This window comes from Grammomys surdaster, unplaced genomic scaffold, assembly GCF_004785775.1.
Source record: "Grammomys surdaster isolate TR1022 unplaced genomic scaffold, NIH_TR_1.0 126391, whole genome shotgun sequence".
Classification (NCBI taxonomy): Eukaryota; Metazoa; Chordata; class Mammalia; order Rodentia; family Muridae; genus Grammomys; species Grammomys surdaster.
In genome coordinates, this window is record NW_021621185.1 from 16311409 (window position 1) to 16339288 (window position 27880).

The 27880-nt window shown below is 43.9% G+C and overlaps 1 protein-coding gene across 1 annotated transcript in view; it reads left to right on the forward strand.

Annotated features, from left to right (window-relative positions):
- Positions 1-11752: 11752 nt before the first annotated feature.
- Positions 11753-27880, forward strand: part of Arsb (arylsulfatase B) — a 165758-nt gene continuing 149630 nt past the window's right edge. Inside the window, exons 1-2 of the mRNA XM_028760183.1 lie at positions 11753-12138; positions 26708-26894. Of these exons, the coding sequence (XP_028616016.1) occupies positions 11842-12138; positions 26708-26894 (484 nt within the window). The 5' untranslated portion in view covers positions 11753-11841. The remainder of the gene's footprint in view (positions 12139-26707; positions 26895-27880) is intronic.

Genomic DNA, 27880 nt, shown 5'->3' on the forward strand with positions numbered 1-27880 from the left:
GTTTTGAAGACCATGAAGCGTGGAGCTAGTGGAGAGAGTGCAGGCTTCTGGACCGAGAAACTCCAGACCTGCTTCCAAGGCCATATGAAGTACAGCCTATATTTGTATCTGCTGAAGCCACGCCCATGTTTCAAATGTGTAATTGACAGCTTAGTGAATGATGTTGGTCAATACAGACCAACCCTGGAAAAGCAGATAAGCCCCACCCCCAAGCCCCATTACAGAGAGTGGGGGCATCGGGGATGGGCCCCTCTCTCCAGGTGGGCTTCGGATCCCACCTCTTGTTTTCTGGTTAAAACAGACCGTCCTCCTTAGGATCTAAGTTACAATATAAAAAGGTGGTGCCTTGTTGAGACCTTCCAAAGCAAAGCTACTTCCTCTGATCAAAAGAGTAAAATCTAAGCTCTACCTCTGACCCGGAGTGAAGACGTCACAGTAAGATGCCCAAAACATTACATACAGTTCCCTCAGGTTAAGGATTACAGCTGGGCCTGTGAACCACCTGAGGTAGGAAGCTAGTTCACCTCAAGTCCTGCTAAGGAAGGGGGAAAACTAGTTGTCTCTTCAGTGCGATGATAGTGTACTTTTCATCCCAGAAGCCTCTCCATCAGGGATGCTCGAGGTACCCCCATGAAGCACTTCAGCAGAGCCAGTCTGCTTTTCCAAGTTATAACTTTGCCTTTTCCTCCCTTCAGATGCTGGCCAAAAGCCTACACCTGCGTTCCCTGGACCTCTGTGCTTTCTCTTTCTCTGAAGGTCTCTCCCTTCCACTATGCAGGTGCTTGCTGGCCTCAATTGCATGCATGACTTTTTCTCTTTCTCTTCTCCATCTTCTCTCTATTCCTGGCAGTTGCCAAGATTTGCAGCTTTCCGGTCCTGTTGACTTTCTCTCAGATGCTAATAAAATTGTTCCTAAGCTTCTTTATGAGTCTGCTTTCTTCGTGTTTTTGTTTGTTTGTTTTGTTTTGTTTTTAACTTTCTTTCTTAGGTAGAATAAGAGATTTCCCTGGTAACCCTGCTTTCCAGGGCTGTCCAGGTTACCGAAGCCTTGGGCAAGCATTTAGGAAAAGAAAAAATAATTCTGTTACAAATAATGATGTCATGAATGTCAAAGGGACAAAACATTTTGAGAATGAAGAACAAAAAAGAGAGCCAGAACCTAAGGAGCTGGCAAGAAGAATAAAAGCTGAAAAGTATCCCCCACTTAGGATCAGCAGATGGTCTTTGGTGCCATCAGCACAAACAGTTTTAGGGGGCCAGGAAGGAGAAAAGCCAGACTGCATCACTAAATGAATGAGAGACAGAGACTTGGGACATACTATTATTTACTCTGGGGAAAGTGACTGTTGATTAAGATGATTATTAAGAGTGTCAGTTAGAAGCAAGCTTAACGGAGGCTGAGGCAAATGTTTTGTTAAATCATTTAAGAAGTTTGACCGGTATGAGAACGTCTGAAGAAGCTTAGTTCTCTTTTCCTGCTCTGCTAAAGCTTCCTCAGTTCTAACTGTACACATCTAGAAGATTCCGATCAGAAGGAAAGGAGACATAAAATAATATTAAAGGCTAAAAAAGCCCCCTTGTGCTAAGCAGAGTGGTTTGGTTTGGTTTGGGTTTGGGTTTTTCAAGATAGGGCTTCTCTGTGTAATCCTGGCTGTCCTGGAACTTGCTATGTAAACCAGGCTGGCCTTGAATTCAGAGAGATTTGACTGCCTCTGCCTCGTGAGCTGTGATTTTAAAAAGGCATGTGTCACCACTGCCTGGCCACACATGGCTTTTATGTGAGTGCTTGGATCAGAACTCAGGCCTACATGCTTGCGAGTTTACAATTGGCTGTCTCCCCAGTCCCCTTGATGTATTTTTGAGACCTGGTCTCATTTTATAGCCCAGAGTGGCTTTGGTCCAATTCCCAGCAACTCAAGTGCTAGGATGACAGGTCTTTACTAGTATGACAAACTATCTCCTTCATCTTAATGAACGGTGTACTGTTTGTGGAGGTGGTTTGGAGAGCTATGGTTTTCTCATGGGCTCCTAATATTCACAGCTCCACGAAATTCATTTTTAGAGTGAGTTTTTGCTGCTGGAATCACTCAAATTTACTCAGGCTGAGTATGTGTCTTCAAATGGTATTGATCTAGCTATCCTGTGTTTAAAGACCAAATAGGAAGTACTAATAACCACAGAGGTTGTGAATACAAAGAGACAGAAGGTGAGCTTTTTTGGATTCTATTGTTCTATGTGACTGAAGTTTCTGTATGTTTATGTGGATCATAAAACAGAAGACCGACTGTGGGCTTCAGTGTGTACAGTGTGAGAAAGTGGTAGGGTCATATGTGAAATATCTCACTGATTTTGAATACATATTTCAAATTCAGTCTCTTTTTCAAATTGTTAAAGATTATTTTTGTTTTTGTGTATATGTGTGTCTATGTGAGTGTATTCCACCTGTGCACAGGTGCCTGGAGTGCCAGAAGAGGGCGCTGGATCACATGCAAACAGAGTTACAGGTGGTTGTGAGTTACCAGTGTGGGTGCTGGGAACTGAGCCACCATCCTCTAAAAGAGCCACATGTATTCTGAATTGCTAAGCCCCAGATTTCTTCTTTCCAAATTCTTAATTGTGTGAAAATCAAAGATGCACACTATGAATTTTCTGATGAACGGGGACATTTTCAAGTATAAAGATATTTAAAAATAATCCAGAATTTCTCCTAAAGAAACAAAGACGCAGACTATTGTACTATGGTTGTGAAGGCAGAATCAGCAAATTATTCATTAGATTGAAGTCTTTTCCTGATCACCTGTGTGCCTGTTGCTCATGGAAAAGAAACTATGAAATCAAAAGCTAAAAAAAATGTTTTTTCCAGGGCTGGAGAGATGGCTCAGTGGTTAAGAGCACTGACTGCTCTTCCAGAGATCCTGAGTTCAATTCTCAGCAACCACATGGTGGCTCACAACCATCTGTAATGGGATCTGATGCCCTCTTCTGGTGTGTCTGAAGAGAGTGTCTCACACATACATTAAAAGAAAAATCTTTAAAAAAACATAGTTTTTCAGTAAATGGACAGATCTGGCTGCAGACTGATTTTGATGAAGTCATTGACACATCTATAAAACTTGAGACTTAAAAACAGAAAGGCTGAGGGTCTGGGGAGATTGGTCAGTATTGGGGATTGAATCTATGGCCTAGCACATGGAAAATGAACATTCCACCACTGAACTATTCTCCTTAGACCCCCTTTTAAGACAGAGTCAAAGTTGTCCAGGCTGGCCTTGAACTTCAAACCTCTTCCTCAGCCTGCTGAGTAAGGGCCTCACTAAGGAGGCTTGAATTGCTGGGGTGAGCAGGACATTTCTGTGTGGCCTCTCCATGGGCTTAACTTGACAAACAGTTCAAATACTCAACCTAACAGGCACACTGACTAATAAGGATGCTCTGGAGGAGCCTCCAAACAGTCCCTAGGATCATGTGGACCAAATAAGAACAGCAGCTGGAACTATAGAACAGATACAGTAGCTGCCCTACTGCCAACAGCTGTATCCAAAGAGGCTTCCTTACTCTCCTGCTCCAGACCCTGACCAGGGCTGCTCATTGACTCAGTCTAGATGGATGTCAAGGAGGCGAGGAGGCCTGGCTCTCGTGTAAGGGATGGCTCCTCGTGACATAGAGCACAGAAGAGGAAGACTGTGGGGCATGGACAGTGGTTACCACCAGGACAGTGATGTCTGTTATCCATGGTCAAGAGGATCGTGTGTGCCTGGTCAGGAGGTAGTTCTGGGTGAGCTAATGCTTCAAAAAGTCTACTCACGTTACTTATGACTGTACTAGTTACTTTGATTGCTGTGACCACCTGACTAGAAGCAACTTCAGGGTAGACGTTTGAGGAAGCAGTTTATCATACGAGAGAAGGCAGGGTGGTGAAATTGGCTTGAGATTGTGATGACAGGAGAGTCAGGCTGTTTGTTCACACCTCTGGGGTGGGACAGGAAGCAGGGCTGGGCTATAAACTTCGAGCTCATCCCTGACTCAGGGTCCCATTTCCTCCAACTAGGATACCCTTCCTAAAGGCTCTTCAGTGTCCCCAAACAGCAGCATTACCTGGGGACAAAGTTTTCAAAGCACAAACCAGTTGGGAACTTTTCATATTTAAACCATAACTTAGTTTTTCTCCATGACAAAGGGAAGTATGTTACTATTTGGGCTCAAATGGGGAGATATGTGTATATAAATGTACATACTATCTCTGAAATTGGTATTTATTAGTAATTCTAGAAAGAGTTGAGATAGTTTACATTGTGTGACTTTTTGTACTAATTTAACACAGTTATATGCATCTGCTTTTTAAAGACTCCCCTTATGTTGCACACATATTTCACTTGCTTCTTTAGTGATGGAATTTTTGTTATAAAGTATGCTTTTCCTAAACACATGTATTCACATTTGTTTGGGTACTTAGACATGGTTGGAAAGAGTTGTCATGTAGCTCCTTCCTCCCTCTCTTCCTTCCTTTCTTTCTTTTTCTTTCCTTCTCTTTCTTACTTTCATTCTTTCTGTCTTTCTTTTTTCCCAAGACAGGGTTTCTCTGTGTAGCCCTGGCTGTCCTGGAACTCACTCTGTAGACCAGGCTAGCCTCGAACTCTCGAACTCAGAAATCTGCCTGCCTCTGCCTCTCAAGTGCTGGGATTAAAGGCATGTGTCACCACCGCCCGGCTTATGTAGCTTATTTTTAGGAAATGAGTATAAACTGTAAACAGTGTGGCATACACAAAAAAAGTGTTGTGCATATTTTTTATGCACAAAATAAGGACATAAAAGTATACAAGGTCCACAAATTGTAGAAACCAAACACTAACTAGGTCGAGAAATAAGCTGTCGTCATGGCCAGACTGTGGTCAGAGAGAAAAGAAATGGGATTGCTTTGTTAGAATCCATTGCCTTAGGCACACTGCCATGCTAGGATCTTGTTATCGGAATAGAACTAGGCTCTGCTCTGTGTTCTGGTGGCTTCAAGATTGGAAATGATGAACAGTGGTCAGTACGAAGTGGGTCAAGGAAGTTTCATTTTGAATCAGCCTCAGCCCTTATTCAAACTTACCAATTTCATAAATTTAGAGCATCTTATTGCTAAAGGGAATTACTCGTCTTCCTTGTTTCCCTCTTACCTTTTCCTCCCTACACGCACATGTGTGCACACACTAAGACACTGAACAAAACCAACAGGAAGCCGAAGGTGCTGCTTCTGAAGAATTACCTTTTTACTCTGCTGCATGGAGGTTCAAGAGTTCCTCCTGCTTCAGTGGTACCAGAGAACGTAATGTGTGCGTGTAAATCCTAACAAATGGAAGGAGTGAGCTCGGGACACCCCTTGGACCCGAGTTGAGTTAGGCCTTTCCTGGCCTGGAGATACTTTCCTTAGTGAAGAACCCTCCCACGTCTATTCTACAGCTAAGTGCATCGTGAAAACAGTTTAGTAGATGGTATCTAAACCAATAGACTTCAACCCTCTTTCTGATGCTCAAGGGCCCAACTGTGCCAGCCAGGAACAGAGCAATAAGTAATACCAACCACAACTTAACACACAGGCATGAGGTTCAGTTATTTCAATGAAGAAAGCTCTCCTACCAGTCTTATCTTCAGGCTTTTCTTTGTACACACCAACCGATGGTTGCACTTTCACACAGAAGGTGACAAGAATGCTCAGCCTTTGTGGCCAGTACTTAGCAGACTTAACGGTGTTGAAACAAACAACCGTTGGGGAGACACATTGAAACACAAGCGTGTTTCTGAGCTTCTCTGAGCTTCTTCTGAGCTTAGTTTGCTGGTCTGCAGCAAAAGCCCAGAGCAGCATGAAACAGTGGGTGTGAGCGGCCGTGTGTGATTCCTTAGTGTAGGGTGAAGACCCGTGTTCATGGCATTTTTGCAAATTGTGTCATTACATACAATAATATTATCACTAATAATAACATTAATAGGAACGGGACAAGAAGAAATTGCTACTCAGATGAAGAGATTTTTCAAAGTTGCAGGTGTGGAAGGTACATGGTTTAAAAATTAAATATGTTCTCATCCCTTTGCCTGATCGACCCGTCTCACTAGGAACAACCAGTCTCTCTCTCTCTCTCTCTCTCTCTCTCTCTCTCTCTCTCTCTCTCTCTCTCTCCCTCCCTCCCTCTCTCTCTCTCCCTGTCCCCTCTGTCTCATATACACAGACACTTTAAGAAAATAAAAGCAAGCTACCCATAACTTGCCCAAACTTTAAGAAACGGTGTATTGGACACTGCTCTACCTTATCCTTTTAAATGATTAAAATTTCAGAGCACATAACTAACAGCTATTTGAAAGACAAAACAATAGTGACAACTCCATTTCTGTGGCAGCAGAGAAGATGAAATACTTAGGAATTAATTTAATAAGAAAGATGTAAACGTATAGAAGGAAAATCTTAATGTACTCCTGGAGGTTACCAAAGTAGGCCTTGGGGAATGGAGAGGTACCTCTTCGTCTCTGAGTGAGTATCACAGTTTCTGCAAATTAACTTAGAAACTTAATTCAGTTCCAAGAAAATCCAACAAACTTTATTTATTTATTTATTTATTTATTTATTTATTTTTACTAATTTTCTTTTACTTATTTTGAAGCAGAGCCTTGCTATACTGGTCTTGAGCTGACCATCTGTTTGCCTCAGCCTCCTGAAGGCTGGGGTTAATGGTGTGTTCTACCATGCCCAGCTCCGAAATTCCCACTACACTAGATATGTTGATATGAAAGATCACACAGGAACTCAATCTGCAGGAATAGCTAGGAAAACACAAAAGGTACAAAGGGGTGGGAGCTCATTGAAAAGTGTATGGATGTCTCCAACAGAAACAATAAACCGTGAGTAAATGAGGCTGGTGGGACAGGACATTACATCTAGACCTGGGCCCAAGTGTCTATGGAAATAAAGTTTATGGTAAAGGTGGTACCTCCCTCTCTCCATCTTTGTGGCACAAATGGCCTTCTTTTATGTGCTGAATAATAGTTTGTCATCTGGAAATATCACTGTTTATCACCTTGCTTTTTGAGTCAGGGTCTCACTTTATAGCCCAATTAGCCTGGCTGCAAACTCATGCTCCTCCCTCAGAGCCTGCCAGGTGCTGAGGTTACAGCGTGTGCCTACAGTCCTGGCCGTAGTTGACTAATTTTAGAGATCGTGAATCTAAGCGATTTACACTTTGGGTCAGGTTTCTGCTCAATTCTGCCTAAGCCACCTTCTCTTTCCTCACCCGGGGATAAAGGAGTTTGAGATCCAGACTAAGACCAGTCTTTGTTAGAGACAGCCTCCCATCTTCTTGGTTTGCTGGCTTTCCAGAACAATCTTTATTCTTGCTTCAATAATTTGTTCATGAATAACTGGCCTTTTCAAATGGCGCACAGTCAACCCTACTTGGTAGCGCTATGAACATGCATGAAGGGTTTATGTGGACCTACATTTCTAACTCCTTTGGAGTTGGCACTGTTCGCAAAAGTATGGTTAGTTTTGAAAGAATAGGCCTAGCTGCCTATAGTATAGTACTTATTAGTTTGTGGTGATAATGAAACAGTTAAAACCCACATGCATATGGGTGGGGAGAATAGATTTGGCGGTATCAACAATGAACCCATGGCTTCATATAGATACATGCAGACAAAGGATGTGAGTGTGCGTAAGAAGACTTTGTGTATGTGTTGGATGGAGATCATGGCTCTCACTCTAAAGTGAATAGAAGCTAGTTTGTTCAGAGCCAAGTAGGAATTGTCCATGGCTCAGGAACACAGATTCTACGTGTACCACTATAGAAAAGGTCACAGGATGAAAGAAAACCATAACCCAAGGCATTTGTCAATTATATTGGTGGGGACATTGGGTAGGTGGACTACAGTCCAGCAGAGAAATCTGTTCCATAGGTTTCACATGTTGTCTTGTAGCATTCTTAGCTTACGTTAGGGTTGGTAGAAGCTGTGGTCAGCTAAGTTAATAAGATTTAGATCCAGAGGTTGGTAACACATGGTTATTAGGGCAGCTGAAGGTAGCCCAAGATGATTTTAGCTCTTGACTATAAACATGGCTTCTCTCCGTAACTACAGAGTTCTAATTAATTAGTTGCAAGAGCTTCAACAGAGATGTGGTTCCTTCAGAGAACTTTAGTGCAGTGTGTATGTACGCACACACGACTAGGTGCTATTGACAATCTACTGAGAGCCAAGAGGCAACGACTACACAAGAGCGACAAGCACTGCTCGGCACCAGTTTTGGTTTCTGAAGGTGTCTTCCACCCAGACAGGTCAGAATTCCTTAGAGAAATATCCAATTCCAAAGCAGAGAGGAAATACACAATGGGCCTTGGATGTGCCAAAAGTAAAGAAACGATGGAATGAGAGATGAAAAAGAAACCAAAAGGACAAGAACCAGACCACAGAGACTTCTGTGGCCAGATCAGGGAAAGTTCAGGCATAGCTATGCGACTTCCGACTTGGGTTCTGGATCTTTGCCACATGCCTTCCTTGGAGAACAACGTAGCTTTTTTACCAAGTTCCAATTCATATGACATGGGATCCAAAGACACAGGACCAGATGAAAAGAAAACCACAGGCTTCTCTCACACGCGGATTTTCAGTTTCCCTGCACTCTGGCTCCCCTACCCCTACCCTCAACTCCACCCCCATCACCCCTCCACGCGGGCTGCCCCCGATCACCCTTGCACTCTGGCTCCCCCATCACCCCTGCACTCTGGCTCCCCATCACCCCCGCACTCTGGCTCCCCATCACCCCCGCACTCTGGCTCCCCCCATCACCCCTCCACTCTGGCTCCCCCTCACTCCTTTCCTCCTTATTTTCCTAATATATATATTTTCACCCTGTCTTTTAAATGTCTACTGACCATCTCCCTATAACCAAACTTTCGTTCCATGTGAGCCTCCCCAATGGCTCTCACTGCACGATAGCCTCTAAGGCAACAGTGATGAGGTTCTAACAGGTAAACACAGCCAGCTGACCAGTCAGATCAACGAATCATAGTCACCCTACAAAGCCAAAGAGATCCCTTGCCTGCAGGGGCCTCCAAACCCACAGATGACTAGACCTGATGGGCACTGGAAAGGGAGGCATGGGGGCCTTCTTAGGAGAAGGAAGCATCATGTAAACCAATGCATCCCAGTACAGGAAGATGCGAAACAGTTATTCGAAAGAATCAAAAACCGAGAAAGGGCAGACAATACCTTCTGGAAGTATACCTGACTGCTTGGGGGCTGTGGATCGATGCCTTGGCAGGCCCAGTCTTTATGATCATGTTAACTCCAAATCCTTGTGATCATGTTAGCCCTATTCTTTGGCCCCTGGCTTTCAGCTGTCTCACCAAGTCCACCCAACAAAGACTTACAACTTTGACATCCTGGAAGGTCGCCGAACTCTTCATGGCACAGAACTACCAGCTCTTATCCCATCTGGAAGCTACCTCGGCATGCTCCTCCCAATGTTGGGAATGTAGCCCCCTTTCAGCAGGAAGTGGCCTCTCTAAAACTATGATGCCTCCCCTCTTTTTCTCTTTACGCTTTTAGGTTTGGGATATGTTGGTGCCATGAGAAATTGACTCAGCTTGTATTGTGCAATAGTCCCAAGTCATAAAGAGTGACTTAGCCCCACCTGACCATTCCAGAGCCGCCTGCAGAAACAATATGCCCAGATGCTGAAAGCAACCCACTTGCTCCAAATCAAATCACAAAAATTAGCTATAACTTCCTGGTTGCTCTGTGCCTGTGTGTGTGCATGTGTGCATGCCTGTGTGTGTGCCTGTGTGTGTGCATGTGTGCATGCCTGTGTGTGTGCCTGTGTGTGTGCATGTGTGCGCATGTGTGTCTCACAGCCCCAGTGAATGCACTCAGTCTTCATCCCTTTGAAAAGCTAGGGCCCCCTCCTTGTTCCAATAAACCAGTGTCACTCAGCCTGTTGAAGTTGTGTGTGTGTGTGTGTGTGTGCTGAGGGTGAAATTATGCTAAAGGACTATGGCTTATTGATCAAAACAAGAATCTAAGAGTTCACAATGAACTAAATACATAAGAAACTCAGAAACTTATAGAAAGCAAACCACAAAGTCACTATTGGTAGCCATCCTAATTATAATCTATTCATGCAAGAAATGAAAGTCAATAAGCAAAAGTTTGAAGCCTACTTAGTAATTACAAGGGGGAGTGGTAACTTTGCAGTGGAGACCTGATGCCAGTAACACAGAGGTCCCACAGGAGAGCAAATCAACACTGTGCCTCTCTCTCTGAGGTACCAGGAAGCACCCACATCACTTTCCTGTACTCTTGTACGAAGCCGTTGCCCGAGTCAAATCTGACAGAAACATCAAATGAACACCAGTAGAGAGATGAAAAAAATAACTATGCACAGTATACTTGTCATAGGTGTTCAGTACATAGATGAAAATCAGACTCTCCCACCTGCACAGTTCCAGGGCACCACCAGCCCTGCTCGGCTGAAAATGTAGGGCATGAGGAGTCTTGGTATGTGCTTAGCTCCAGGAGCAGTAATTACAGGAGGCTATTTGATGTTTATCAAGGGCAGGGAAAGCCTGGGCTAATGGCATATGACTGTAATCCCAGTTCTGTCAGTGGTAGATGAAGAGGCAGGAGGACAGAGAACTGGAGGAGGCTATCCTGGGCTACACAGTAAGCACCTGCTTAAAAACAAAAGGAAAGGGATATAGAAGACAATTATGAGGTAGAAGAATGTGCAGAGACCACAGCGGGCATTCCCATCCCCTCCTGCACCATCCTTAACACAACGGGAAACAAACAGCTCTTCTAAGATACTGCCTTTGGGTTTTAAAATGCCAAAATTTAAAACTTTCTGGCTATATTTTACTAAAGATAAGAAGTAGTTATCTACTTCAAAGAAAACTTCATGTTAAGAGGGAAACATATATTCAAGAATAATTTTTTTTAAAGGAAAACGTTTACTCTCCGGACAAATGCAGAAATGAATACATCATGTGATTTCATCTAACTTATTTATGAAGAAACCGATAAGAAATTAAAACTGGTGTAAGAACAATACCACAAACGCCCGTCAGTCAACTGCATGGAAGTCAGGTGAATACATCAGCAATCATTACTTTTCAAGGCTATCATTCATCCGGAGCTTCTGGAGGTGTAAAGTAACACCCAGGGACTTGGCCTCAGCCAGAGAGGGTGTGTTCTCCAGGCGGTGCAGATTTTTTTCCCTCCACCTAACATTTATCACTTATCTGTAGACATTGAGTAAGCAGACAGACAGGCTTAGGTGGGCATACCCTGAACGTCTTGAAATGAAACTCCACCATTTCATTTCAATTTCTGGGCAGACAGAATGTGTTTGGCCCACTGATGATGGGAAGGAAGTGGCTTCATGGGTACACACTTCATAAGTGATCTGAAACACCATCTGCACGACTTTCTTCTCTATTCTCTCATCTGTAATGATCCAAACCATTACACGGTTTGTTCTGGGGAATAAAGGGGGCGATAATTATAGTGCTTAGCTGCCAAGGTTGCCGCTAGGTTTAATCAGATAAGGGTTGTGAAACAACTTTGGAACTTGTGGGCTCTCGAGTTCACAGCTAGGAAAAACAAAGGGCCTCCCGGCCTTGGAAGCCCCAGCGGAGTTTGCCCTCGCGCTCTGTGCGGCTCCTCCCACGGCCCCTCCGGGAGGCGGAGGCGATGGACGCCGGCCCTCCCCAGCCTGCGGCCCGCCCAGGTGAATGTAATCTTGCGGGGGAGCGGGGCCGCTCAGTTCCCGATTCCGTCGGGGGTGTCCGCAGCTCGGGCTCCCGTAGGCTGCTAAGGATGGGCAAGCCGAGCGGATGCCGGGCCGGAGGTCCCGGGCCGCAGCTGCCACTGTTGTCGTTGCTGCTGCTGCTGCTGCTGCTGTCGCCGGCCCGGGCCTCCGGGGCCGCCCAGCCGCCCCATGTGGTCTTCGTGCTGGCGGACGACCTGGGCTGGAACGACTTGGGTTTCCACGGCTCGGTCATCCGCACGCCGCATCTGGATGCGCTGGCGGCCGGCGGCGTGGTCCTGGACAACTACTATGTGCAGCCGCTGTGCACGCCCTCGCGGAGCCAGCTGCTCACCGGCCGCTATCAGGTACTAGGCGGCCTCCCGCCCCGGGTGACCCCGCGTGACCCCGCGAGCCCGCGAGCTGGCACCAGGGGCTCTGCCGGATCGCGCTCGCCGCCCCTGGCTTCCCCAGCCTGCTGCCTAGGGCAGCCACTGCGCATGCCTGGCGTCCTCCTGGTGGCCAAGTGCTGGAGTGGCTTTCATTTTCTCTAGGTCTGAGGAGAGAGGGTTTCTGGGAACTTGAGGGGCTGTGTCAGTGAATCCTCTTAAGAGAAGGCTAGATGAGGTCCTGAGGAGGAAGGATGGAGAAGAGGGAGGTCCTAGGTGCTCCAGAGGGGCATTAAAGTGAGAGGCCTCACTGGGACGGACCCTGGTGACTGATATGTTATACATCAGGAGTGACCCACTTGAGCCAGGAAAATAGGAAACCGTGTAGGTGGGAGTTTCAGAGGTTAATTTACAAACACTAAAAAGACTTGGGATTGTTGACAAGGGGAGCGTCACCAGAAAAGCCTTCAGTGATGAGCCTCGGGGATATGTGGAAGGTCTTAACCTTTTCTCTCAGGGAGCCAGGCCACAGGTGAGACAGGCGCACCCCAGGCTCCTGTCACCCCCTTGCCTGTAACTATGCATATGTCATCAACGTGGAAGCTCCAGTACCTGCCCTCCAGATCCTCCGCGGTGCAGGACCAACAGTGGAAGTCATTTCCAGGTTCTGCAAACCCCTACAGTGAAAATAGAGGTGCTGATATCCCTTCCACTTGAGGGTGATTCTAGCCCACATGAGTATCTTCACTGTCCCTTTAGAAAGTTTGTTCCCCACAGAGTATGTGTATGTTAAATGACTGGGAACAATAAGAACATATTTTGTAGTGTTTTTATTGTATTAAAACTAAAAAAAAAAAAAAAACAAAAACACTCTATGGGGTAGTTATCTTGAACACCCGTTACAGGTGAAGAGATAGCTTGCCTAAATTGGATGTCAGTGGAGGAGTCACACCGCTATAAACTGTAATCCTTAGTTCCCTGCATCCACTAGTCATCTAAGAACTATGAAATTAGACTTCCTTCATTCCAAGTTTAATAATTTTTAGTGGTTACTATTGGATACTGGTATTCATTCTTATCTCTGTCCTTCCTATCTATCTATCTATCTATCTATCTATCTATCTACACACACACACACACCCCAATCTTCTGGCCTTTCTTCATGCAAAGATTTAGACAGCATGGTGTTAGTATGGCTCTTGAGTACAAGTCAGTCAAGGATGTCAGACAGCGGATACTGAAGGAAACATGAATTAGCAGTAAACATTAAGTATGATGTAATGTAACCTACTGTGTAATGGGTTATAAGCATGCTGTTTATTCAGCAAGCATTTTGAACTTACTGCCCTCTGCATATGTGTTTACATAACCTTTCAGATCAAACCTCAGGGTCTAAGACTGAGACAAAGATTCCTACAGTGGTTCAAAGACTGAAGAGAGAAGATAATATTTTTCTGAGGGACTCAGAAATATCTGTAGCCAGAGTTTACTGTGGAGCTAAAGCTTGGTTTGCTTTCCCATCAGCAGTAAGGGCTTTGCAGGGACTCTACCTGGATGCTTAGTTTAATCAGGGAGTATCTCCAACACACAGTAGGAGTCTCCCAGCACACCACTCCCCAGAAGTAGGGTGAGATGCTTCTGCATTTGCTCTGAAGTTCAAGAATTGAAACTCATGTTGCAAAATAATGGAGTGGCTGTTCATTTATGCAACATCCTCCTAACAGACGTGGAGAAAAAAGCAATTACTGCACTTCAAGCCTCACTTACAGGATTGATTGCTTTTACCCCTCATGTGCTACACCCACCAGGGGCTTGAAAACACTTGAGCACTGGGAGTAAATCTGTGGTTAATAAGTAAAGGAAAAGGAGAAGCTGTGTTCTTCAGCACCATCTGAGACACCTCAAAGGAGCTGACTCAAACATTACACTCTGTCACAGACGTCATGAGATCCTATTAAAGATTACTTTGGTTTAGTGATATCCTTTTACTGGAGTCTAAGAACAATTGTTGCTTTCAAGTACTATATGTTGGTACATTCTCACTATCTTTCTCATATGCTTCAAAAGCTAATTAATTTAAAACAGAAAGATTTTTATACTTAAATAATTTAAAACTGATGACAATTCTGTGTTTAGAATCATTGTAAGAGCTAAAAGAAAATATTTGGGCCAGGCAGTGGTAGCACTCGGAAGGCAGAGGCAAGAGAATCTGTGCGAATTCAAGGCCAGCTGAGGCCAGAAGGAGGTAAGATATGCCAGGGGGAATGGCTTGGGTGGCAAAGCTCTTGCCTCACCAGCGTGAGGACCTGACTCCAGGTCCCTAGAACCCACAGAGAAGGTCAGGCTGCTACCACGTGTCTTTAATCACAGCACTGACAAGATAGGAGGTGGATCCTTGGAAGCTCATTGGCCAGCTAGACTACTCTCTATATATGGCAGAGTGTCACATCAATGAGAGACCCCATCTCAAAACTAAACAGTGAAAGGTGTTCGAGGGCTGACACCTTAGGTTGTCCTCTGGCCTCCACATTGGCTGTTGTGCATGTACATACTTGCACTCACATTTACACACACACACACACACACACACACACTCACAAAGAAGAAATGTGCCCAAGGCCACAGGGCTAAGAAATGATGGAACTGCTTATGAACCAGGCAGTGTGCTCAGAATCAGTATTTATAGCAACTAAATCCGGTTTCCTCCTTAGAAGTATTAAAAAACATCAGAAGTGCTCCTTCATACCTACTAATATCCTTATTATTTTTAACATTTAAGTTACTCTTAAATATATCTAAAAAGTGAATCTATCATATTTTTTGCATTAAAAATTGCCTGTGTTAAATGCAAAATTGGAAATAAATTTTATTTCTGAAACAATCATTTGTTACAATAAAATAAACATTTTGTCAGCTGTTTTAAAAGTTAGGTACTTATAAGAACTATTTGAGTCCTGTCTGTGACCTTGGCAATTGTGGCAGTTGGTTCTAATTGTCAGCCTGACACTCTCTTGGGAAGCCAGGCCTATATTAGGTTGGCCTGTGGGCATTGCCCTGTGTTTATTCACATGCATCCACGCACCGGCACGTTCCCTGAGTCTGGGTCCTGGGCTAGGGAGATGGAGAAGCTGAGCTGAAGAGTAAGCATGCATGTATCTCTTTCAGAGCTCGATTGTGAGTATGACGTGACTGTTATCTTAAGAGCCTGCCTTGACTTCCCTCTGACATGGACTGTAACTTGGAATTTCAATGCATAATAACTCTTTCTCCTCTAAGTTACTTCTTTAAATCAGAGCATTTGTAATCACAGCAATAGAATTAAAACTAGGATGTTGGTCACACTAATGTTTAGAGAACCCCTGTGAAAGTAACTTAGTTGCCTGAAGTAACTGTTGTCTCAGAAGCTTTCTGCGTTGGCTAACCTAGACACAGTCCTAGAAGCTTCTAGCCTCTTACCTAGGTCTAGAACGTATTCAGCCTCTCAGAGTTACTGCTGAAAAAGCTCAGCCTTTCTTGTTCTTTCTGAATCCCGGATGCCTGATTCAACTCAGTTGTTCTGGTTCAAAACTCCTCTTCACACTGACTGACTCAACCTGGCTTCGGGCCTCCCTCAGCTTCTCCTGAATTGCTCCAGTTGACCTCAAGCTAACTCAGACAATCTGTTCTAATCTTCTGGTTCCTTCTCATTCTCTGGCTCACTCTGTCTTTACCTGTGTCTAGCTTGTTCTCTCTTCAGCCTATCTCTCTATAACTTAACTGTCCCTGTAAAGCTGCCTCTTTCTGTGCTGCTCTCTCTCTTTTTTGTCTCTCTCTTTTTTTCAAAGAATTATTTATTTAATGTATATGAATACACTGTAGCTGTCTTCAAACACACCAGAAGAGGGTATCGGATCCCATTACAGATGGTTGTGAGCCACCATCTTGTGGCTCATGTTGTGGTTGCTGGGAATTGAACTCAGGATCCCTGGAAGAGCAGTCAGTGCTCTTAACCACTGAGCCATCTCTCCATCTCTTGATTAATGGTAAATACAAGAATTAGATAGAGTTCAGTCTCTCACTGAATTCTAGTGTTCTCCCTGTGACCTTTATTTATTATCTTTAAAACCCATCTATATGCTTTATTTTGAAGTAGAAGATATATATGGTGCAAAAACCTAAATCTGGTAGGAGGCAGGTTTTAGTTTCGTCCATAATGTGGTCCCTGATAAGTTGTCCCTGTTCTAGTAAAATCTTCCCACTCCTCATTCAGGCAAGAAACTCTAATTAAACTCAGTGGGTCACACACAAAAGGAAGTCATGAGTGCAGGAGGGGAACTGGGTGAGAAGAGCTCCAATGGGAGATGGGGGGGTCGGGTCAGGCATGAAAACAGTTAACATCTGTTATATAAATATATGAAACTGTCAAATAAAAAAATGCAAAATCTTCAAACCTTACAAAGGGGCTTACATTGAAAATGTCCCTCTATTCCAAACCCTGTCCCCAATGTCTTAGGCATCCGGTCCCCATGTTTATGGGGAAGTATACGGAGAAGTGCTGGGCTGTGGTGAATGCCAGGCTCTTCAGAAGTACCTTGTGTCTGTACATGCAAACATGTAGGTATCCCATACCTTTTATCTGAATGGTAACATTCTCTTCGCATGTTTATACCTATGTTTAATTTTGCTAAGCATTTGACAGCGTCGCATATAGTATAGACATGGCAACCTCATTTATGGCTACACATTATTCTGTTGCCTGAACGTAATATTTTTAGTCAGTCATATAATAACGGATATAAACATAATATCCAGCCTTTTGTTATATCAAAGAAGGTGAAGTCAGTATCTTGTACTTTTGTTCATTTGAAACACATTTGTAGAACAGCTTCTCAAAAAACAAAAATCAAATTTGAGGGATTTAAATGTAGCTACCATTTGTTATTTTGATAACTATTATAAATTTGAACATTAAAACAAAATCTAAAAAATTCTAACATTTTAGTTATGTGTGTCTGTGTATGCGTATCTGCACATGAGTGCAATGCCTGAGGAGGCCAGAAGAGGGCACTAGATTCCCAGGAACTGGAGTCAGAGATTGTGAGCTGCCACGTGTGTGCTGGGATCCAAACCCAGGTTCTCTGCAGGAGCAACCAGTGCTCTTAACCACAGGGGGCATCTCTTTGGCCTCCTTTGACTAAATCTAATCACATTATTTGTCTTTTTAATGTTAATTCTTGTTTCTTGCGTGTTTTGGATAGTGAACCTTAATCAGATGGTTGTTACTATCTTAATAGTATTCTCAGATATATAAAAAGCTTTTGATTTTGATGTAATATAACTAATTTGTTTGGTAGTTTATGGTTTTGGTATAACAGATAAAAGTCGGTGTCTAATATTACATGTCTTAGTCTCTATATTTTCTTCTGAGAATTTTATAGCTTTTATCCTTACATTGAATTCTGTACTTACTCTGAGGTAGTCTGTGTACACCACTAAGGTGTGGTATGGGCAGTCAATGCTGCTTGTAGACGAATGTTCATTTCCCCTTTATCTCTTCACCCACAGTCAGCATCGATTGACCATGGCCTCTCAGTTTTTCCCCATCAGTCTACCTGTGTTTATTATGATGCTGAGATGCCACAGTCTGGATTGCCGTAGCCATACCCTAGGTTCCAGAATAAGGAAGTATAAATTTTGTCCCTCTTATTTTCCCTGAAAGACCATTTTAATGATTGTGTGCCCCCTCCTTAATTTCTATATGGATTTTCGGATCAACTTGTCTACTTCAGGGGCAGGGAGAGACACGTAGATTTTTGGCAGGGATGGCACTGATCTGCTGAACCACTTGAAAGTATTCCAGCCTTAACAACTGGAGTCTTCCAACCCTGGGACTGAGCCTGCTTCCTGACATTCTGGTTTTCTTTAATGCCTTTCAACAACAATTCATGGTTTTCAGGATACAGATTGTGTAGTTTTTTTAGTTAAAATTTATTTCTAATATTTCATTTTTTATGCCATTGTGATTGGAATTGCTTTCTTAATTTCATTTTTAGATGTTTAGTGCTATTGTATAGAAATACAACTGATTTGTGCACATTGGCAATACTCGTGGGATTTGGTGTGTGTGTGTGTGTGTGTGTGTGTGACAGAGAGAGAGAGAGACTGTGTGTGTATGTATGCATGTGTGTGTCTGTGTGTGTGTGTGTATATGTGTGTGTATGTATGTATGTATGTGTGTATATGTCAGTGTGTACATGTGTGTGTCTGTGGGTATGTGGTGTTTGTGTGTGTTTGTGTGTGTATGAGTCTGTGTCTGTATGTATGGGTTTCTCTGTGTGTGTTTGTGTGTGATGTGTCTGTGTATGTCTATATGTGTATGTGCTTATGTGTGTGTGGGGGTGTGATCTTAAGGTTTTCTGGATTAGCACTTTTCTTGCTTGCTTCTTTCTTAGTATTTCCTTTCCTCATTGCTCAGGCTAGAACCTTTAGTATATGTTGAATGGATGCTTGCCTTGTTCAAGCTTGTGGTCCATCACCATGAAATGCAATGTGTATTCAGTCTTTTGTTTAACCAGTGTTAGTGGAGCACTGTCAAGCCAGGTGCTGTGCTAGTCTGTCACTGTCTCCAGGTTCTTTAGTCTGGCTGAGGTGAGAGAGGGAGTGACTGAGAGGGAATGAAATAGCACACATAAACAGTGCAAATAAACGAAGAAGGAAGGGAGCGAATGGCAATAAGAGTTGAAAATAGAGTGGGTGAAGTGGTAGGGACCCTGAGAATGTCCCCAAGGAGGCAAGGTTGACAGAGGCTTCAATGCCACAGTCAAGGTCCTGCAAAGAGTCTAACAAGCTATGGGAGGAACAACAGAAACTAGCCCCTGAGGCTGGATTCAGCTTGTCCTAAGGCTGAGGAGAAGGTGGTGATGAGTGGGAACTGAGGGGGACAAAGGCCAGGAGCATGCTGGGGGCACAGAGGAAGGCTAAATCTCCCTGGGTCTAGCGCTTCCTCTTCAAGATAAAAATGTTAAGCCTTCAACTCTGGATGTTGCTGTTTCCATAGTAATGTTACACTTAAGATAATTGTATCCTAAGAATGTATCCAGTATAACACAGTTTTATACAAGTGTATTTCAAGGAGCTATAATCAACCTCCATGTGGCGTCTTTTGTCTCACTGTGTATCCCTGGCTGGCCTTGAACTCACAGAGATCTGGAGCCTCTGTCTCCAGAGTGCTGGGGCTAAAGGCTGTACTGCCATACACAGCTTGGTATTCTTATCTTTAAAATTGTGTCTAGAAAATACATACAGAAGTTTCTAATGTAAAGACTGTTTTTCCTGTCCCTTACTTTTTCTGTTAGGCAGCACCTCTTTATTAGTTTCTTAGAGATTCCATGAGGGATATTATTTTATATTCATTTGTCCTTGGTTCAAACTTTTCATCTTTCTTAATACAATTTCTATACTGTTTTAGTTCAAGTAAATAACTTGAAAATACTAAATTTTCAAATTCTAACAAGTTGACTAGGTTTGTTCTACAATATTCATTATATGCCTGCATTCCCGGTAAATTTTTTAATTTAAATTTTATTTTATTTTTTTACATGGATGGGAGTTTTGCCTGCAAATATGGTATGTGCTGTGTTTATGCCTGGTGCCCGTGGAGGCAGAAGAGGGCTTTGTATCCTCTGGAACTGTAGTTGCAGGCTGTTGTGAGCTGCCATGTGGATACTGGGAACTGAACCTAGGTTCTTTGGATAAGCAACCAGTGCTCTTAACCGCTGAGCCACCCATCCAAGCTCTAATAAAACAATTATACTTTAAAAAGTCAATTCATTTTATTTTATGTGTACAAATGTTTTGCCTGGGTATGAGGACACCACTGGTAACCCTAGCTCTTGAGAGGCTGAGGCAGAAGGACCATGAGTTTGAGGCTAGAGTCAGGTACATAGAGAGTACAAGGCCAGCCTGGCCACAAAACAAGGCTTGTCACAAGCAAGCAGGCAAGCAGGCAAACAAGGACTTGAGATGTAGCTCAATGGTAGAGTACTTGTTTGTTTTTTAGGTAAATTTTTGAAAAGGCCAGGTGTGGTGGTGCACACCTTTAATCTTTGCAGGTTTGAGGCCAGTCTAGTCTACAGCTAAGCAAGGGAGACCTTATCTCAAACATACCTGCACATACATACATACATACATACACACACAGACACACACACACACTCACACACACACACACATACACACTCACACACTCACACAAAGGATGGAAGAAAGAAGAAAGATGAAAGGGTAATAAAAATGGTAGGTCTTTGGGAAAATACTAAGTAACTCTTTTTAGTCCTCAACTTGCTCGTCCCATGGGGACTGAGGAGGTCACTCCACACCAGAATTCTATAAACCTTGGCAGGAAGACAAACAATGAAAGATGACGCTGGCTTTTCTTCCTAAGGGACCTCAGCCACATTTTTCTTAATCATATTGATAAATAGACCAGACACTTTCAGGGCCTTTCACTCACCTCTGAGGCAGAACCTTGAGCAGGAAATATGGGGAAGGCGCTGTGAAGTTCAGGGCAGGGGATTCTCAAGTTGTGCTTCGAGTTTGCCTCTAGACTGTCAGTAGACATGTGCCGAGGAAGAGGGCCTGTGGGCATGACGCTTCTTCTAAACAAGGACCCACTAGCTGTAGTTCCCTCTTGTCCTCAGGGTTGGCCTGGTCCCCAGCAGCGGTGGTGGATTTCAGTCACTGAGTTGGGTCAAACAGAGAAGGAGCTGGGACAAAGTGGGATGAGAGGAAAGCTTCAGGTGAGGCCATGCTAGTTGGAAGAGCCACAGGGTCTTCTGGCCCAAGTGTGCAAGGAGGCAGAGATCAGAGCAGCATGCAGCCAGGAGGCCATCATGTTGCCTGTGAGATTTCACATCATTGTGCCCACTTAAGGTGGGGACACAGGGTGTATCAGGCTGAGAAGAGCAACAGAGGGCAGCAGTCAAGCACGTGTCATGTCTACAACACAAGGCACCCAGGGCGGCTTGCTCTGATGGAGGTGATTAATTTACCTCCCAAGAAACCGGAAACAAGAAAATCAGAAAGTAAGTTTGGAGTTGAATAGACTGTGATCAGTTGGCTTGTGGCAGTGTTGTGGTTGGTTAACTGATGTGGTTGGTTATTGGAATAATCACTTTGAGAATGGTGAAATGGCTTGGCAGATAGACGGGCTTGCCACCAAGTCTGCTCCCCTGAGCTCAGTCCTTAGACGCCACATGGTGGAGGAGGGTGCCAACTTCTGCAAGGTGGCCTCTGATTTCCATGTGTGTGAAATGGTGCACACATGTCCACACACAGACATGCATACCCATACACACATACATACGAATACATACACTACACACACAGACACACACATGTGTAATAAACAGTTTCTAACTGAGAAAAAACTTTGTGCATTCACTGTTGCTTTCCGATCACTATCATCATCATTGATTCTGCTTCTGTAATCATATCACTTTACTAAAAATTCTGTTTTCAGATTTCTCAATGTTTTTTTTCTTCATTAACCTCTGTTGGGTTCATAATTTAAATAGAGGAAGAGATGGAAACCATTTCTGCCTTGTTTATTCTTTGTACAAACAACATATCTTTGTGTGGTTAGTCAGAGACCCGCACTCTTTACTAATCAACGCCAAAATAAATAGGCCCTTAAAACTGTCAGTGGTACGGGCCAGTTGTGAAGCCCGGGCACGGAGGGGCCAAGCCAGATGGCCAGGCCAGGCTCCTAAGACACAATGTGTGTTCTGTAGCTCTTGGCTGCAGCAGCCTGGGCAGCTGAGTGTTTGTCAGAAAGCTTCATGGGGGAGGGAACAGATTTTCCACTCTCCATTTGTTCTGTGGGCATCTCTAGAAATAAACTGTAGGACAGTACAAGGGTTTTCTGACCAGGACTGAAACCTACTGGAGCCTGGCAAAAACACAGGCTGGGAGTTCTGAACCCTTGGCTGGCCACTGTCACATCCTGTGACTGTTCTGTTCCGGATCTTCAGACTCCCTGCCTGGTGTGTAAGGTACAGGGGCAGGTCTGTTCACTTTTCTGAATTTGCCAGTGCCATAGCAGTGCTATTTCACAAACATGGGTTAATGTTGCATGGAGGTTGTGTGTTCAACTTGTATAGGGCTGGTAGACCAATGGAACTTCCCTCCTGCTCCACCACGTTATCCCACCACTGTTGAGGGTGGGAGAGAAATGGCGTCCACTACCAAGTATGATACTGTGGTTCATTGAGCCGCTGGTAGAGCCTCTCAGAGTGGCTGGAGTGTGGTGTCCTGAGCTCCTGAGATACTGTCTTAGTCAGGATTTCTATCACTGTGGTGAGACATCATGACCAAAAAGCAAGTTGGGGGGGGTGTTTATTTGCTTACACGTCCACATCATAGTCCATCATTGAACGGAGTCAGGACAGGAATTCAAACAGGACAGGAACCTGGAAGCAGGGGCTGATGTAGAGGTCATGGAGGGGCACCGCTTGCTGGCTTGCTCATCATGGCTTGCTCAGCCTGTTTTCTTATAGAACCCAGGACCACCAGCCCAGAGTTGGTACCACTCACAGTGGGCTGGGCCCTTCCTCTATCAATCACTAATTAAGAAAATGCCTAAAAGGCTTGTCTACAGCCTCACTTATGAAGGCATTTTCTCAGTTGAGGTTCCCTCTTCTTATCTTACTTTAGCTTGTGCCAAGTTGACATAAAATTAGCCAGCAAAGACACAGTTAATCAGTATGTTGCATGGGCCTGCGGGAGGGGAATAGAAGAGTTCTGACCTCAGAGCCATCGTCTTCCCCATCGCAGGAGGAGGTGGCTGGATTTGGTTTTCTTTTTCTCTTTTAAACTAATGAGACTGTATTGCCACCGTCTTCTAGGTCTTTGAAAGAAAGACTAAAGATTTCTCAGTCACTTATCTCATTGGAAGCAAGACTATCCCTGAGGTTTGAAGACCTTTGCCATCAGAGGAGCAAATCCTCAATGGTTAACTTCGGAGGGGGTTGTTTTTGCAAGAGGATGTGTTTTGGTGAAGAATAGATGACCACACAAGCCAGATTGAGTGGTAGCCCCAGTGGACTTTCATAGTCCACAGCTCGGCCTTTTCTATTTACACCTCCTCTCTGGGTATTGACTGTGAGTTTTGGATGCACTTATAGGTTTTCTTGTGATTAGATAGCTGCCCTTCCTTCTTTGACTCGCATGTGTACCCCATGACAGCCCACCCCACACACTATGGGGTGACCCCAGAGTTCTGTGCTGGAGAGGAACAAGCTTGACACTTGCCTGTTTACTGGGTCTCAACACATTATAGCTTCCTGGCTTCAAACAGTGTTTGAACAGACCAAAACCACGTTTTTGGCTGCCATCCAGAGTTTGGCTTCTGCTTCCCAATAAATGTCATAAAAACGTTCTGTCAAATAAATTCTCAGGAACTAAAAAGAACAAGTCCCCTGCTTTGTATGATCGGAGAGAACGGAGACAGGTTTCAGCTGACCCCCTGGCTTGCTGCCCGTGGCACAGGAAAACCAAATTGCACAGTATCTCTTGGCAGTGCTTTCTAGTGATCGAAGATAATTCTCTGCACGTGACAGATGAGCTCCCCACATGAGCTTTGCGTGTTTATAGCCACTGGTGCCTTTGGGTTCCATGAAATATTACTTTTATGTCCTGCTCAGTTATATATTAGTATATGTTATAAGTGTTTGAGCCTTACCTCAGTTTTCTGTTTAGTAAGCTTGTAGTGCTATCAATGGAAGGAATTCTTCTTTGCGTGTATGAACATGCTTCTATGCATGTGCCTGTGTGTCTGTGCATGTGTGTGTCTGTGAATGCAGAGGGACAACTACCTGTCCCTAGAAGTGATAAAAAATCTCCAGTATTGAGGGGTATGTTGGAAAGAAATGGCATTTTCAAATTAGAGTGTGTTAGGAACGATTTATTTGCAAAAGTGACTGTATTTTAGAAGATATGAAGGTGAGTGGGGCAGAAAGCATAACAGAGAACAGCCAAGCTCTTACCACCCCTGGACCAGCAGGGAGGGAAGGAAGGGATGAGAGGACCTAGAAGGGAGAGGCATATGGGGATGCAACCTTCAGAGTGGCCTTCAGCACAGACACATAGGTGGCCAGGCTGAAGCAACTCAACCCCAGGGCCACTCACTCTCTTCCAGTCTCTCTTCTGTCTAGTGAGTGATTCCCCATTGACTGAGCTCAATTCATGCCACAGTTAGAAGGTCAACAGGGCTTTTGTTTTGGCTTCTAGAGACTGAACATGAACTGGTAGGAAGGCCCCTAGAAGACCTCTGGAACATTCCCACTTTGTGTGTGTCCAGTTAATGCTGAGAGAGGAATCTCTACAGAAACAGACTTTTATTTTAAACAGCTTTATTGACATGACTAACATGTAATAAACTGCACAGACTTTAAGCATGGAACTTGGTCCACTTTGATGTTTAAACCTACCCATGATAGTGAGTTTATCATACTTGAACATTTAAGGCAGTCCACGGGGTTCTTCTGGCCTCTGCAGTCATTGCGCCATGGGTTACCCCTCCCCATGTAGATATGATTCAAAAATAATGAAAATTAAACAAAACTGAATCAAATGCCAGTCTGTGGATCTATATGGTTTGAGTAGTCAGCAATTTAAGCTTGAGAAAACCAGTGCTAACTGTGTATTTATTTAGTCCCAGTGGAGCTGTAGATTTGACGCTCCTGTGTGCACTGTATTTGGTAGTCACATGCAAAAGGCATGCCAGGAGGTGGCTCAAGAAGGTGAAAGATCTTTGAGGAAGCAGAGCCTCAGGAGGTGTGATGGTTAAGCTTGGTGGCTGGCTTGAGACTGGAGAAGAGAGAACCTCAGTCAACTAATTGCCTGCATTGGCCTATGGATGTGTCTGTAGGAGCATTTTCTTGATTGCTAACGGACATAGCATTGGCCATCCTACTGCAGGCAGTGCCCTCCTTAGGGAAGGCAGTCCTAGATTCTTTAAGAAAGGTAGCTGAACAAGCCTGAGAAAGCAGCCAGTCAGTGGTGTTCATCTGTGGCCTCTGCTTCAGTTCCCACCTCCAAGTTCTGCCTCAGCAACACTCTGTGACAGACTACAGTCTGTGAGCAAAATAAACTCTTTTCCCACATGTTGGTTTGGTCCATGTTTGATCACATCATCAGAGAAGGACACTAGCACAGGAGGGGCATTATGTCATCGATAGCTGCTCACAACTGTCACTGTGCGCATTGTTGAATATTTAAAATGTATTTGCCATTTGATATCAGTTCACTAACCCAGGGCAAACCAGAGGAAGTCAATACAGATAAAGATAACCTTACAAAGATCAAGATGAAGTAACGCAAGGAAGCCGCTGCCTTACGTCTAACCACTGCCTTACGTCTAACCGTCATAAAGCTCTTAAGTGAGAGAGCCACAACGCAGTGGGATTCCTGCATTTATTATGCAGCGCATTGAAGGAATTATTAACAACAAGTAGCTTGACATCCACTCTCAGTGGAGCAGGTGCTGGAGTCCTGCCTGGGTTGAGAACTGCCACCCACAGCCTTCACTGTCCTCAGAGTCCTGTGAATCCAAGGTAGTGAGCAGTTCTTAACCTGTGGGTGGTGACCCCCTTGGGACTCAAATGACCCTTCCACAGGGGTTGCATATCAGATATCCTGCATACCATATATTTACATTATGTTTCATAACAGTAGGAAAATGACAGGAAGTAGCAAGAGAAAGACTTTTATGGTCGTGGTCACTACAACATGAACTGTATTAAGGGGTTGCAGTATAAGGATGGTACAACCAGTGACCTAAGGAGATCAGAATCTCCTATTGCAGGGGGAGGAAGATTGCTTCATAAAACGGGTATGGTAGCATCTTAAAGTTTAGCGTACTTTCAATTTGTGGAGGGATTTATTAGGAGTCTATTCCCATTACAATTCAAGGAACTTGTAAAATTATAGAAATTACATTTTGCTATTCTAAAACTCAACAAGCCTTTGACTCCTAATGCCAGGCACTATGTGGACCCTGTGAAATGCTTTGGTGAACCACTCCCGAGCATCCGTCAGTGGAAGGCTTTGTAGAAAAGGTCAGTGTCCTTTCAGATGATGGTTTCTGTAACGTTCAGAAAGAAACACGAACCATCAGTTTCATCACACTGTTAAGTAAGTCTTTCCAAAAAACTACCTAGTCCTCAAAGAAGAGAGATGTTCCTTCTAATCAGGTTTCAACTTCTTAACATGCAGTGGGTTTGGAACCTTTCCCTTGATAGATTAAATTACTGTTTCCTGATATAGTGCTTTGATAAATATTTGCTGAAAATATTGGTTTATTGAAATGGTTTTATTCATACATTCAAATCCTATTTGTGTCATTCCCTTATTGTGTCACTGAGGAATCTGCCTTTCAGAATCTGCCTTTCAGAATACACCTGAGCATCCAGACCCACAGATATGTCCTGTGACTTAGGCATCTGCTGTATCTACTCCTTTGTGGTGTTTCTCGGGCATTAATCCCCAGTTTTGTGTTTATCTCTTTAAGATCCATTTGGGCTTACAACATTACCTCATCATGACCTGTCAGCCCAGCTGTGTTCCCCTAGATGAAAAACTCCTGCCCCAGCTTTTAAAGGAAGCAGGCTATGCTACGCATATGGTCGGAAAATGGCACCTGGGAATGTACCGGAAAGAATGTCTGCCAACCCGCCGAGGATTTGATACCTACTTCGGTAATGGAAATGTACACGTTTAACAACACAGACCTACTGCAGCCAGCTCATAAAACACACCCAAGTATCATCAAACAAAATGACCGGAAACCTGAACACAGTAAATCAGGCAGCACATGAGTGGGGCTGCTTTGTGCAGTTATCCCCATAAGCCAGCTCTGTGCTGAGCGCGGGATGGGCATGCCCCCACAGCAAGACAGGGGCCTTAGCCAGAGCACTTAGGAAGAGTGTTAGGGACTTTCTTCTAAGGAAGAGTGGTCAGAGACTACTGTGCAGTCTAGAATCTTCTTACCTGAAGATGATGGGCAGAGTTGTATGGAGTTAGAGTCAGACTTTGTGTTTAAGAATGTTTCCTTCATTGAAGTTCACATATGTTCCCCTGAGGGACTGTGTTCTCCTGTAGGAGAATAATAACTCACCTTGCCTGGGCTTCTTCTCCCACATGTGAGATCTGTTTCTGAAATTACTAGGTTGGGAGAAGATCGACTTAAAAAATTAATAACAATAAAAAGGAGATAATAAAAAATGGTACAAGAACTAATCAGTAACTAGAAACCAGACAGCCCTCTGAAATAAATGCAAAACCTGTAGTTTGTTTTAACGCATGACATCTTAAGCCTGTTGTAAACTCTGCTTTAATTAATAACCTGCTTGCCGCTAACTGTATGTTTCTGTCAGGGTCTTTTTCTATTGAGCTGTCCTTCTGCCCAGCTGGTTAGTAACCTCCCTCCTTCCATCTGCTTCTTCCAGACTGAATGCATACTTAACATAAAGCATCTAAATAGAATCACAAAATTGGAGTGACCAGTAAGACCTGTTATAATTTAAATGCTCCAAACTGCAAAATGATGACTAAAAAGGAAATAGGTGCATAAACAGGGAGGAGCTCTCCACATCTAATATGGGAGACTTTTTAGGGAGGAGGGAGGGAAGAGGGCGGCTGGGCAGAAGGACAGCTCAATAGAAAAAGACCCTGACAGAAACAT